Below are 14,690 nucleotides of genomic sequence, written 5' to 3'. Positions count from 1 at the left end.
ATAAAAAATTAGCTCATAACTTTGCACTAAATTTTTCAGAATTCTTAAAGATTTCATCAAACCCATCAACTTTTCAAGCATAATTTGTAGAAATTTTCTAGATATGCATCGTACAGTCAAACTGCCATAACTCGAGCTTCTAAAAGTCGAAGTTTCAATAACTCCAACTAAGTCGAGTGGCAATAGCTTTTAGAGAGATATAGGTATAGACTAAATTTTAGTTCGACAACAAGAACTTTTCTACCCCGAATTTCTCTATAACTCGGGTAAGAATTTCGGCACATACTTCGAATTATTTGGGGGAAATCCCAAACTATGTACTTGTTTTTCTTTTTTTTCAGCGAGGTACTTATGCATTTGTAAAGCGAATGTTTTTTTTTCTTTTTGATATTTCTTCTTTGTGCAACGCTTGCTATTCAGTTTTAATAGCAGATGAGGACATTATTAAGCATCGTAGTAGTGGATTCGGATTCGAGTGGAATGGAAAGTGATGATGAGGGTTCAGTGAAGGAAATTATTTCTATTTGCAAACAAATGACACTTCAACTGACGGTACCCATAAGGCAAGGAACAAATTAGCATCTCTTTTTAATGAAAGCTCCGAAAGGAAATTAGGATGTCAGTCACTAATTACTGAGTATTTTTATATTCTGATTTTACTTATGTTTGGAGTTTGTTAAAAAAAAAACGTAATAAAATTCTACATATAACTCGAGTCTCCATACGTCAAACACTTTCAATGGTGATTCGAGTTATAAAAGTTTGACTGTATATAATAAACAACTGGAGCCGTCCGTCGCTCGGCGTAAGTTTTCAAGAATATAAAGGGTCACCAGGTAAAAAAAATAGGAATAAAAGAACTAGGTAAGATATTGAGTTGATACTGAGACCACATTCATGCCATTGTGAATCGATTAGCACTTCATTCTTGTGGCTGCCTCGGCATTGTAGGCAGTGCATTTAGCAATTGGTCCCACTTTTGATGACTCGGACTTCTATGAGTGACATTATTCTGGCATTAGCATCTTGATTGTTGACCTCGAGCTCATTCAAGGTGGTTGGGTTATTAGCTTAGACTAAGGACTTGACGTTCGAGCCCCTCTATTTGATTATTGCGGGTGGTGGCATACAAGGTGTTGCATACTCTCCTCTCCCCCTACATCGAGGCAACTTCTACAGAATTCATTTCAAGGAAAACCGTTTCTGGCTGAGAGTAGGCCAATCAAATATTGTCTAGCAAGGATTGCGGTTATTAGCGGTTGACGTTGACGAGCGACTTGACACTTGGCGTCAGTGTTACGTAAGATATCATCTATCTTGTCAAAGGTGTACGACATTTACTTTTGAAATTAGCAACTTTTTTTCTAAGGAGTTAATAGACGCCTAGCTGTCAGGGAAAATGCTGATTTTAGGCCTTTGAAATAGCCATCAGCTCACCTTGAGAGACTTTTTCATGGCAGAAATACCTTTAGTGGTTTGCCTTGGCCAGCAAATTGACGACCGTTTTTAGAATATACTTTGTCTGCCTCCGAATGTTGCCCAAGCAGTAAACCACTCGGCTGCGGTGGACATGACATACTCAGGTGTTCCAAATAGATAATGCATCCTACTTAAGTATATATTTTTACATAAATATGCACATATTTTTTACTCTTCTATTTTTAGAGTTTGCGAAAACAGCTGAAATATTATTATTGAGTGGGAAAAGCGCGAAATATCTATTTAAGATAATTGCTTCGGAAATAAATTATTTATGGCAATTTAATTGTTTAAAAATTATAGGTTTTTGAAATGCTTTCCAGATCTCTTGATTTCAGTTGAAAAACTGCCGACACATACAAGTACATGCATGCATTGGGTTAATAGCTGCAATAAATTCTTTTATGGCTTACAAATTTGCTTAACTTTGGTAAGGAATTTTGAGGTTACCAGAAAAAAACGCAATAATAAAGATTATGTTTAAAAAATATATAAATCTTTGAACGACTGTTTGTGCTAGTTTCAAAAGATTTTGCATCTAGATTTACTTAACCCAAATTTTACTTAGCAGTGGACATATGAGGTGAATATCTAAGAAACTCACACTCCATGCCTATAAAAACCGGTTTCTAGGCTCATCTCATATAGGTATACTTGACAGGTCACGGACAAAAGGAATACTCATTAATTTTTGATTTACACTACTGCTTTCTGTTGCTAATTTTTTATGAATCTCTTGCACTGCACTTGGGTCCTATTGAGCTGATATGCTCACAATAATGCTCGCGAGATCCGATATTTTCATTATCTGCGTTTTAACCTAAAATGTATTTGTGTTTTATTTTGTCAATAATCGCAAAATTGATCATCAGAGAGTTGGGGAGTTGGGAGTGAACTTGAACATTGCTAATGGATCCGTTTAGGATTTTGTAGTTAATGATTTGGTTTTGCGTGATGTTGCTGCAAAGTTGGTTCCAAAGAACTTTAATTTCATAGAAAAAGGGGGGCGCGTTGAAATCGCCAAAGACACGATTTCCAAGGTTGAATTCGAGCCAACAGTCATTAGACGCATTATTATTAGAGAAGAGACAGGTGGGTCTATGACAGTTTACAACATGCAATCCAGATATCAGACGAGTGAGTGGAGAGCTCCGAATGAACCAAACCAAAAAACCAAGTCGTTTTCAGTCAAAAAAGAAAACGGTGCTGATGGTATTGTACACCATAAATTTTTGTACACCCCCAAAAAGTCAGTCAGTTGATACGGACTATTAGGATTTTGAGAAAATAACGCGAGGATTCTGCACCACAACACATCGCACAGTGCCATCGTTATCCGTGAATTTTTGACCAAGAACGAAACGAGTACCATCCAACAGCCATTGAATTCACCTGATATGGCTGTCTGCGATTTTTTCTGTTTGATCGGATCAAAAAACCATTAAGGGGACGCGTTTAAGGAGCTGAAAGGAAGTAATGGAAAAATCGCAGACGGCTCTCATGGCTATACCGAAAATAGAGTTCCAGAAATGTTTCGAGAGCTGTTACAGTTGATGGGGAGTACTTTGAGAGCAATAATATCACTTGCGAGTAATAAACTTGTATTTTAAATTTTCTGAATATATTCCGGAAACTTTTTGGTCAAGGTGGTATGGTATGCGTGAAGGGATTTCTGTGAAAAAAGTCTGCACGAGATTTTTGATACTCGGCTAGTATCGACATTAATGGAAAACGAGAACGTACGAGAACTAATAAATTAAGTCTATAGGTAATACGACATTTTTGGAAATTTCCAACACTTTTGATGTATTATCAAACTACATATAAGTCTGGGTTTTTGATGAAAGAAAAATATTATCTAAATAAGAAACGAAGTCCTAAATTCGGGCCGATTCGAACTTTTTATACCTTTTAGTAAAATTCAATTTGAGCTGGGTGTTATTTTTGGAGTCAAATAAAATCATAGTGAATGAGTTTACCTAACAATGGGCGCGGTACAGCTCATTATCAACAATTTTGCTTCCGTCGTAAGTGTTTTTTTGGGTTCACCAATTGTTCCGATTGTGAGTATCTTTGCGCAAAAATAATGGATTATGTTTCGTTTTTTCCCAAAGTAATATTAATTTAAGCTCGAGTTTCTGCGCGCGCTTATAGATGGGCATACTTTCGTTGCTAAATCGACTCCTCCCATCATTCTGCGCTTTTTGGTTTGTATGTGTTTATATCTACGAGGTGTGTTCAAAAAGTATCGCGAATTTTGTGATTTTTCAAAAATTATTTATTTATTCATTAATATCTATTTTGTCCCCTTCAAAGTAATCCCCATGAGATACAATGCACTTGTGCCAACGTTTTCTCCAATCTTCAAAAAATCATTTTTTATTATCTTGCTCAGCTCCTCCTTCGATTCCGTCTCTATCTCGTCAATCGTAATGTAGCGTTCTCCTTTCATGGGCCCCTTCAGTTTCGGGAACAAGAAAAAGTCACAGGGGGCCAGATCTGGGGAATACGGAGGCTGTGGCAACATTAGTGTGTTGTTTTTGGCCAAAAAGTCGCGCACAAGCAACGATGTGTGAGCAGGGGCGTTGTCGTGATGCAAGAGCCAATTTTTATTCTTCCACAAACCCGGGCGTTTCTGGCGGATTGCTTCGCGCAAATTGCGCATAACTTGCAGGTAATATTCCTTATTGACCGTTTTACCCTGTGGCAAGAACTCATGATGCACAACGCCTTTGCAATCGAAGAAAACGGTGAGCAAAACTTTTACATTCGACCGAACTTGACGCCCTTTTTTCGATCTTGGTTGGTGTGCAGCTTTCATTGAGATAATTGCGCCTTGGTTTCTACGTCATAAACATAAACCCACGATTCGTCACCAGTTATGACCCTCTGGAGCAAATTTGGGTCGTCGCGGACAGAGTACAACATCTCATTTGCAATGTTCGTGCGATGCTGCTTTTGGTCGCAATTGAGCAGTTTTGGTACGAATTTTGCGGCGACCCGTCTCATGCTCAAATCATTGAAAAAAATCGAATGGCACGAGCCAATCGATATGTCTAGATCCTCAGTAACTTCTTCAACGGTGATTCGACGATTGGCCAACCATTTTCTTCACTTCATCAATTTTTTCGTCTGTTGTTGAAGTGCTCGGGAGTCCGGCACGCTTTTCGTCGTTACCATCTTCTCGGCCTTCTGAAAACATTTTGTACCACCGATAAACGTTGCTTTGGTCCAAAGTAGCTTCTCTGTATGACACAGTCAACATTCGGAATGCATCCGCGCACTTAATTTTGTTTTTCACACAAAATTTGATACAGGTTCTTTGATCCATCTTTTTGAATAGGTAAAAATCGAAGACGAGCCGAAACACGTGCAAGCAAAGCAGCTGCCAACAATTAACTGAACATTTAAAATGGCCGAACTCGTCGGTATGAGTGAGAGACATGATACAACATATCCCCACAAAAAATCGAAATTCGAACAAACGTAACCTGCGAAAATTCAAAATTCGCGATACTTTTTGAACACACCTCGTATATCGTTCCATTTATAATATTGTCATTTTTATTAATATATTATTAGGCTACTGCGCACTGCGACCAAAAGAGATCTATTGCGCAAAGTTTGTTGAGGTACCCTATATCAAGGGGTTACATACGTCCAGAATTTTGAAAAAATCGATTTTTTTACTGATTATTATTCTTTATAGTTTTAGGTGTATTTCTGTGGAAGTCGATTGTAGAAATTCCCCATAGATACAAATTTATGGTAGAAAATGTAACTGTCCGACGAGACAGCGACCTTGAGCGAAATGCACTTGGAAGTTTACACTCGTTTTTCTCGAAACTATTTTTTCCGGCACGGTCTGCATGATAACTTATACTGTTTTTAATATTTTTTGATGCAGTTTTTTGTTTAAATATTCAAAAGTGTTTTCTTCAGAGTCTGCCGAAATTTTATGAACATAATTAAAGTGTGACATTTATGACGTAAAACGCATACTTTTTTTAAAATGCCGTAAATTGCAAAATTTTTCGAAATTAGAAAATCGGGCTCAACAGAATAACTACAACTTTACGAAATAAGATTTTTTTTTACTTTTCACAGATCCATCAACATTTCGAGGAGAAATGATGCTGACCGTGGAACAACTCTTTTTCATTGTACTTTTGTAAAGAAAAATTAAGATACTTTTTTTTTATAAAGATTAAGTACTAATAAACAATGTATACAACTTTTTTATATTTATTTTATTGTTATCCCTTCTAAAACCAGTTTTCTTTTTTGCGCATTTTTGGCGCTGCTGACGTATGTAACCCCTTAAAAAAATATTCTATTATTTATGTGGAGACACGCCAGTAATACCAAGTTTGTTGTTTTCGTTTTCTACTTAGTTCTGCACTACATTCACAAATGTTTTGAATTTTCCGCGTTCATTTCACAGAACCGGCAGATGATGGCTGCAGAGAGACCTATTTTGTTTAAGTGGTATCTCAGGCTACAGTGACTTGTAAAGTAACCAGTTAGAAATTTTAAATCTACTTTGTTGAGTGAAAGTAGCTTATCAGAAATTCCTCTGTCCGGCGTTAGGAGTTTAGAAGTTCATTGATGTGGCTCTTTGTAAGTCCATGGAAAGGCTCAGGTCCTTTATGCTACTATGTACATATAACCGTTATGCGTAAAAATTTATAATCCCTTTGTAGCAAGTGCGGGTGGATATAGAAACAACCTAAAACATAGTTTGGAATTACTGAAATTTTGATTTCTAAGAATTACAATTTCATTAAATGTAAATATTTCTACATAAATCATACCTTTATTTATAATTTCCCCCATACTCTGGCTACCTTCATCGAATCTCTTTGATCAAAACATGTAAACCCTTTAAATGCCACTGACACTGAAATACCCGCCTATTCTTTCGCATATAGGCATATACATATCCACACATAAATATATCGGTAAAACGTAAATCATAGTGCGCATACAACTGTTGATAAGTTCGGACACATTCGCTACACACAAATGTATGCACTTGTTTAAATATGGGACCGCCTTATTTGCCTGTTGTTTTTTTATAAAACGAAAACACAAATTACTGTGACAGATTTCGAGTGTTAAGTATTTAATATTAGCCACTCAATTGGCTGATATGCACTCGCAGTTCTACACTCACAACACCTGCACGTTTCAGGAGTTTATATACAAATTTTATAATCAGAACTATTTGAAAATATACGAATTGTTTGGTGTTTAATTTTGTATAAATTTTACAATGCTAAGTCGTAATAAGTTGCGTGAAATTTTAATGAAACAGCATAAAGTTTTTCGAAAAAGCAATGTGAAACCGTCTAAGAAATCAAATGGAAGAGGTAAAAGTACCAATTTGAAAACTCAAAATGAGAAAGTCTTAGTTGAGAATATAGAGAGCAACGATACAAATGCAATGGAATTGTTCGGACGACGTACTCCAGTCGAATATTTCACTTTAATAGAGAAGGATTTGCATTATATTAAACCGAACGAGCATACGGACTATAGCAAACTGGATATATTTCATCGTGCTGTTAGTCCAAGTGAGTATAATCCACATGCAAGTAATGGATTCAGACAAAAAAAAAACAAAAAAAAAAAAATATGATAAAAATCAGTTCGGCCGCCTAACTGATTTAGACAAGATTCTATAAGTGAAAACAACAAGAGAAGGTACATCTGAATGTGTTAAGAGTAGTAAGCTTCTTTTCCCAGTACTGCTTCAGAAACTTTCAAAATCTTCGGAAAATTCATACAATTAAGAGTTCAACTTCTTCCACAAAGTAATAAAACCACTTCTAACTTTTTTTCTACAGAATATCGTGACCTGCCGCTTCAAGTACCTTTCTGCGTAGAAACAAAAACGCGCTCCCTACGTAAAGTAAATATTTAATTAATTATACATACATCTATGTATATAAAGAATTTTCCAAACAGAGGGGTTAGTTTGATATTCAACGAAAAATGCTACTTTTTAATATAAATATAATAATAGTGGAAAATAAAACCAGGCAAGTGACCACTACGACCACGCTTATAGGACAATATCCTTTCATGAAATTTTCCATAACCGAATTACAAAGTGGCTGCCCTATGTTCTCGATAGCCTCACGAATTCCATCTTTGAGGTCTTGAATCGACCCTGGGCTGTTGGCGTAGAGCTTCTCTTTCACGTGGCCCCAAAGAAAAAAGTCACAAGGTGTTAAATCACAAGATCTCGGTGGCCAATTGAGATCACCTCTTCGAGAGATAATACGGTCCGGAAACTTTTCCCGTAAAAGATCAATGGTTTCGTTGCTTGTGTTGAAAAAAACGTTGTCCAGATCAACACCTTCCAATTCTGGTCATAAAAAATCGTTAATCATCTCTCGGTAGCGCAATCCACTCACCTGTAACACCTGTTATTGGACAATCCTTTATTATGTGGTAATTATTACCCGATTGCGACCGTTTGTGTTTGTATTTAGCGGCAAACCCGGGTTAAGTACCCAACAAAACTTTTTTTCGAACATTCTTAAGATTTTCTTTGAAAAGTGCCAACAAATGATGTGGTTGCCAAGATACGCGCGTTTTGAGAAGATGAATTACATGCTCCTGGCGAGCGTTCCATTTTTTAAGATTATGCAGCTATTCAAAGTTCGTTCCAAGAGCAAATTCGGTCCGGGTGGCACAATCACATGAATATTTTCATGGCTGTTGACCGCGTGCCACCGAAAAAGCTGTTTGCATCTGTCGAGTATAATTTTCTTCAAGCGCGTTGCCAAAAGATGACCAGTTGAGCGACGGAAGCCTTCCTTATTGCATTTCTGTATTTTGTACGTCCTCCCATCGATCTCCCTAAGGAGTAAGTAAAATAAAATTCAATGGTATACTTTAACCTTTGGAGGTGAGCTTTTCTCGCCTTAGCTAAAGCGACGCCAGTAATTAGCAACGCAAAACGTAAAACGTAAACAAATGATTTAGTTGATGCTTTGCCCATTCGGGAAGGCACGACGCTAACGATGATCAAATGGTTTCTGCATCAAATGAATTTAATACGGGGTGAGTAATGACCTCCTCCAGCGAACTGTTTTGTTCGAATTGAAATAAAAATAATCATAGAGTGAGCATAGAATTTTAGAAAAAGATTTCTTTGATTTGCTATCATTCTGCGTGAGTAAGGTTTTGCATGGAAATCCTTGTTGTAGATCAAGGTCGGATATGGCGGTGGAGAAGGGGTTCTAGGCCTAAATAAGCCAAGTACATATATGTATAGGTTGTTTTTTGAGAGCTTGAGAACTTAGAATGATATTATAAAACAGAAATATTGTTCGAATCCACTTTTTTATTAGAATCTATTAGATAATTTAATAGTATTTTTTTATGAATATGATACCCAGCATATGTTCGCCACGACAGTGAGTTGCATGGTCCATTCGATCAGTTCAATTTTGGCTAGTTTTTCTAATAAATCTGGCCATATAGCTTCAATGGTGGCTTGGATATTGCAATAAACCTATTTTTGAGCGCACTGTGTCGCAAGTTGTGCCGCATTGTTGTATTCAAATGTTGTCGAAGTTGAGCTGAAACAAAAATTTTGTCAGTTTGGCGCCCGTTTCAAAGTGAAAGTTAGCGCGAAATTTGGAATAGCGAATGGAGTACGTCAAAGCTGTGTTTTGTCAACTTCGCTCTTCAAATTAGTGCTAGAGGAAGTCTTAAATGATCGCGAATTCAATGGAATCCCTCCAAAGGGTGAGCGACCTAGACTATGAACATGATATTTCTTTCGTGTCTCACTCACTGCATGGCACTAAGAAGAAATTGCGAGCCCTTGTTGAAAATGCGCGGTTGTTGGGCTTAAAGTGAACATGAAAACACCGTTGACAGAACTTTTAGCCATTCGTATGAATGACCACATTCAGTCAATCGTTGGTGTTGAGCAGTTCACTTACCTGGGCAGTGTGATAGCGAAGGACGGAGGAGCAGACACAGATGTGCGCTTGTGCAAAGCGCGTGCGGCTTTCTTCATATTGAAAAAGATTTGGGACCGCAATGTGCTATTCCGGAAGACTAAAGTCAAAGTCTGCAATAAAAACATCAAAACTGTTCTCCTGTATGGAAGTTGCATTGTCTGTAATAAACTAAAAGCTTTCGTAAACAAATGCCTCTAAAAATTCTGACGGATTTTCTGGGCGGTTATTATCACAAACGAGAACCCTACGCTCTCACAAATAACATATCCACTAATCTGGAAATTAAAAAGAGAAAATGGAGTCGGATTGGCTACCCGTTGCGTAAAGAGAAGTGCAACATAGCAAGCATGACTTTTGAATAGAATCCACCAGGGGAAAGAGGTCGTGCTAAACAAAGTATGACGTGGGTGAGGAGGGTACGTACGATTCCTGGAGACAAATTAGGAACTATCCATATGATAGAAGCCGTTGGAAGAGACTAGTTGACGCCCTATTCTCTAACTAAGAACGGCGCTTCTTCTAATTTTATGTATGCATTTTTGAATTCTTACTGTTTGCATAATTTTAAGATGTTCAAAAGGATAAATATATTATAAATAGTGCTATACTCACCATTCATCGTTACGGCAGCTCTTTCCTGACTTCGAAAGAAATAAGGCGCGATGATGCTGAACATCGAAAACAGATTTATTTTCTTTAAAGTAAATTTCCACAATTTGGAAGCGTTGTTCTGGTTTTAAACGTCACCATGAATGACTTACCAAATGTTAATGAATAGAAATGCCAACACAGTTTGCTATTCCCAGTTGTCAAATAGTTATCGAGCTAGAGAAATAACATCTGAAATAAGTACATATGTGATTCCTTGCGCCTACAGATATACTAAAGGGTGATCAAATTGGAGGTACTTTTTCCAATAGGATTTTTTTTGACAGATCACGCGTGGCTACTGTCAAACTAAATACATAAATTTTTCAAGTATTCATTGACGTTTTACCATGGAAAGACTTACGCCTCCACAACGTTTACAAATCGTAGAATTATAGTATTACGAAAATCGACGCTCTGTAGAAAGTGTCCAGTCCGCGCCCAGGCCAACTTTTGGTGATCAGCGCTGAAGCCCATTTGGCTTAATGGCTACGTCAATAAGCGAAATTTCTGTATTTGGGCTGAAGAGCAACTCGAAGCCTTTCAATCCATTTAGAACAACTGTTTGGTCCGGTCTATGGGCGGGAGGAATCATCGGTCTATATTTTTTCAATGACGAAACTGACTCTAGTGTAACAGTGAATGGCGAACACTAACTCACCATGATAAAGGACTTTTTGATGCCGGAAATTGAAGTTCGTGATCTCCGCAACATTTGATTCCAACAAGACGGCGGACCGCGCTAATTGCAATACAGCCCATGAAACAATGGATTTACTGCGTCGTTGTTTCGGTGACCAGTTTATCTCTCGTCTCAGACCAGTGGATTGGCCACCAAGACCGTTTGAAATCATTCCTTTGGATTTTTACTAGAGGGTATGTAAAGTTTAAATACTTTGTGGATGAACCAGCTTCGATTGAGGCATTGGAAGCCAACATTACTGAAGTTATTCACGAGATGCGCACCGAAGTCCTCCAGTGAGTCATTCAAAATTCGTGTTAACGGATGGCCGAATTACGGAGTAGTTGCGGCCAACATTTGAAAGGGGTCATGTTTAAAAAATAAATGTCATGAATGGTTCTACACAAAAGTAATAACAATTCCCCATTTAATTTGAATTTTCGTTTTTTTATTTCAATTTATTTGTTTCAATTTAAAATCCGATACGTCTAAATAAATTACCCTCTACTTTCAAGAGCTTAGTATTTTGTGATTAAAGCATATATGGATGTTTGTATAACGAATAATTATCTAAAATAAGTCTGTTCTCAAAATAAATTTTCCTGAGCTTCCAACAGTAATTCGAACCAATTGGTTGTTAGAAAATTTAAATCTTAGTGAAATTTGTGTCAATGAAAATGTTGTTCAATAGGTATTTAATTTGAGATCTCCAATCAACTGAAGGATCGTTTATACGAAAAAATTTAAACATATGGATTTACAGTGTACACACTTATACATATTTACAGTGTTTGGCACTCGAAGTGTAACCATAAATTCAGTTTTGAAAATTACTTTTATTCAATTCAAAGTAAAAAATGTGTGAAAATAATACAAAATTAAGAATCAATTTACTTTTGATCGATATAACCACCTTTTGCCTTGATCACCTTGGCCTTGAGACGGCCCAGAAACGAATCGCAAGGTGCCCGAATGTGACTTGATGCTATTTTTGCCCACTCGCGGACAATAGCTTTTTCCAGCGACTCGAGACTGGTGAAACTTTTAGTTCGAAAGAGAATAATCCATCGGATTCGTGTCTGGTGAATTAGAGAGCCATTGTGTGGACGTTATGAAGTTCAGAACGTTGTTTTTTAGTCATTCTTAGTTCACTCGAGCTTTGTTCAGTTCTTTCGCCATTTGATTGGCACTTCGTCGGGGATTTCGTTCAAATCGCTTCTTAATTTTTTGAACCATTTCATGTTTTGTTGTAGCCTTTTGATGACCACCTCCACGACGATTGATACTGATTGTAATGAGAATGCCGCGATAAACAACAAAAACTCTATTTACTGTCAGGGCCTCAAGCTCACGAACAATCGCTGGTTGTGATTTTCCTGCCAAATATAATGCAATCACATTTTTACGTTTGAAATCCATTTCTTCTTTCGCGTTCACCTCGCAAAATGCGCTTATAAACAATACTCTGGCCTGTCATTTAGCCAACTAACCAACAGCTGATGGCCGTGCCTCGCCATCGCTGCGCGAGCGGTCTGAAGTTGGTTATACTTCGAGTGTCGGACCCTGTATAAGTGAAACAGCTCCTTAGGTTTTCGACTCTGTGCATATAAAAATATTTATTAACGACACTTTAGTGGTCTCATAGCACTAAATAAATAAATCTTTAAGTAAATTATTAATTAAATAAAATTCTATAAATAAATAAAATCAAATATCTCTATAGTTATCGTTATAGGCCAATGCTTTGCGCTACTGCCAGTTCTCGGCGTGAGGCATGCAAATCCGCGTCACTTGCGCTTCTCATTTCGATCCTTCCAGGTGCTGATCACTCTGATATTTTTGATAGCCAGCTCTATATTTAATCTTGCGATAATAAAACATTTGGCAAAAATTGGAATAGATGCAAAAAATTTGGGTAAGTTTCTATTTTCATACCAGTTTAATATGAAACGGAAAATATTTCTTGCTTACTCTTTATTAAGTATGTAGTCTTTGCTTTTTATATTACATTTCATTAGTTGGCATCATGTTTTTTACATGCGTCCAATCATCAACAATACTCTTCTTCTCGCTGGCATATCGATGGCCACGTCTTATTCGCCTTTGGACACGCACTGAAATGATTTTCATACGAAAACCATACGAAATACCCAAATGTAATTTATCAACTCGAGTGCGCCGCGCTGCCATCGCAATAATTTCAATATCAGCAGGTTTGCTACTTACATTCGATTTAATAATAAAATGTTTATAAACATATGTACATATGTACTTGCTTCCCTATTTTTTAACTACACCCACGTTGTAGTTGAGCATTCAATGTATCTGATCTCATCGGGAATCTCACAATATCGCAAGGCACATATTTGTGCCGCTGCTCAAAACACCACGTTTCACTTCACCTTCCAAGAGTTCACCTACAGGAATTATGACTACGTATATGAATTGCTGCCAAATACCAGATTAGTTGGCGGTCTCATTTTGGTAAGTGGTCTCACCTTAATTATGGATTTTAATGTCTACAATAGATTTAAATTATTTCATCATAATTTTTATGAATTTAACATATTTTCTTTATAACTAAAGTGGGGCCATAAATGCCAAATTGTAATTTGCCATTCGATCTCATGATTCGATAGATATTCTATTAAATAGAGAAGGTGAGAGAATAAAGGTCATTTTCTTTGAAGTAATTATGCCATTTCAGTAGATTTAGGTTTGGAAAACGTACTAATATATTACACAGGGACTTTGACCTAGCGCAATAAGGCGTTAGCTTGGTGCTAACTGAAGAAAACTTAAATACGTTAGTGGCGTTAACTCTTCTTCACTTAATTCTTCCAACGTAGAGGATGCCGTTTTCTTTCTTTGCCACCACCAGCAGCTGGTCAATGGAAATTTATTTCTCTTTTTTTTTTGTAGCGTTGTAAAGTTCATACTGCTCGTAGTTGAATCGTATTTGGTATTTGCCATGACTCAAACGCATAGGCTCATAAATCTTCCTTGAGCAACAAGAATGGATATTGTTATCGCTCATGTGCTATATTATGTGTAATAGAACGGGTCTGAGAGATACTGGTTTTCATTACGTCATTTTTAACATAATCGACATAATCTGGTTGCAATATTTTGCCGTGGATTGAAATCGAAATTACCAAAAATAGCAGCTGTTTTCATTAGAATGCTATTCTTCGTCAAAAAAAAAAAATGTCTTAATGAAAACTGGACATTACGAAGTATGATTTGCGCTCGTTAAAAGATTACTTGAGTGTAGAACTCTCTGTTCAGTCCAAAGAAGCACTTGTTGGCAGAAGTTTCTCTCTCGCATTGTAAGATTCTCAAATGAACCAATTCTTTTGAGCTTTACTTTCTTTAAATTAGAGCAAAACCTAACGGATAAGTTATAGTCATAGTCTTTAGTCAATGTTTTTGTCGACAGTTTAATTCCACAGTAAGAGGGTATTTCCCTACCGAGGAGGGATTTCCCTACCGATCGACTGAGCTGAAGTCCAGCGGGGTTTCTGTGGAAACTAAATATATATGTATACCTATACTAATCGAGGGCGAATATGACAAAAGGCGAAGTGATGAACTGTTTCTTCATAAATAATAAAAGAAAGAGTAGGACTACCGTCTTTTTCCGAATATACAATGCGTTGCAAATTAATTTTATCTTAAAAATACAACATAAGGCAGCAGTCTACAATGCGCGACAGTGCAGGTATACAACGTTCATTCATTTCAGTCTTGTAAGCCTGATTATTTCCTCACACATAATTTTATTTAAAAATAAAGTGAATAATTTTTAACCCCAGTTAAAATGAGTACAAAACGAAGGAGCTATTCCGTCGAGTACAAAAAGGGAATCGTGGAGACTCCAGGGAGGTAAATCTTGT

The 14,690-nt window shown here is 37.0% G+C and overlaps 1 protein-coding gene across 1 annotated transcript in view; it reads left to right on the top strand.

Moving 5' to 3' along the window:
* Positions 1-6,754: 6,754 nt before the first annotated feature.
* Positions 6,755-14,690, top strand: part of LOC129241906 (uncharacterized) — a 41,099-nt gene continuing 33,163 nt past the window's right edge. The window contains exons 1-4 of the mRNA XM_054878457.1: positions 6,755-7,055; positions 12,518-12,709; positions 12,813-13,007; positions 13,103-13,278. Of these exons, the coding sequence (XP_054734432.1) occupies positions 6,755-7,055; positions 12,518-12,709; positions 12,813-13,007; positions 13,103-13,278 (864 nt within the window). The remainder of the gene's footprint in view (positions 7,056-12,517; positions 12,710-12,812; positions 13,008-13,102; positions 13,279-14,690) is intronic.

The sequence above is a fragment of the Anastrepha obliqua genome, chromosome 3 (assembly GCF_027943255.1).
Source record: "Anastrepha obliqua isolate idAnaObli1 chromosome 3, idAnaObli1_1.0, whole genome shotgun sequence".
Classification (NCBI taxonomy): Eukaryota; Metazoa; Arthropoda; class Insecta; order Diptera; family Tephritidae; genus Anastrepha; species Anastrepha obliqua.
This window is presented reverse-complemented; position numbering and strand designations above follow the sequence as displayed.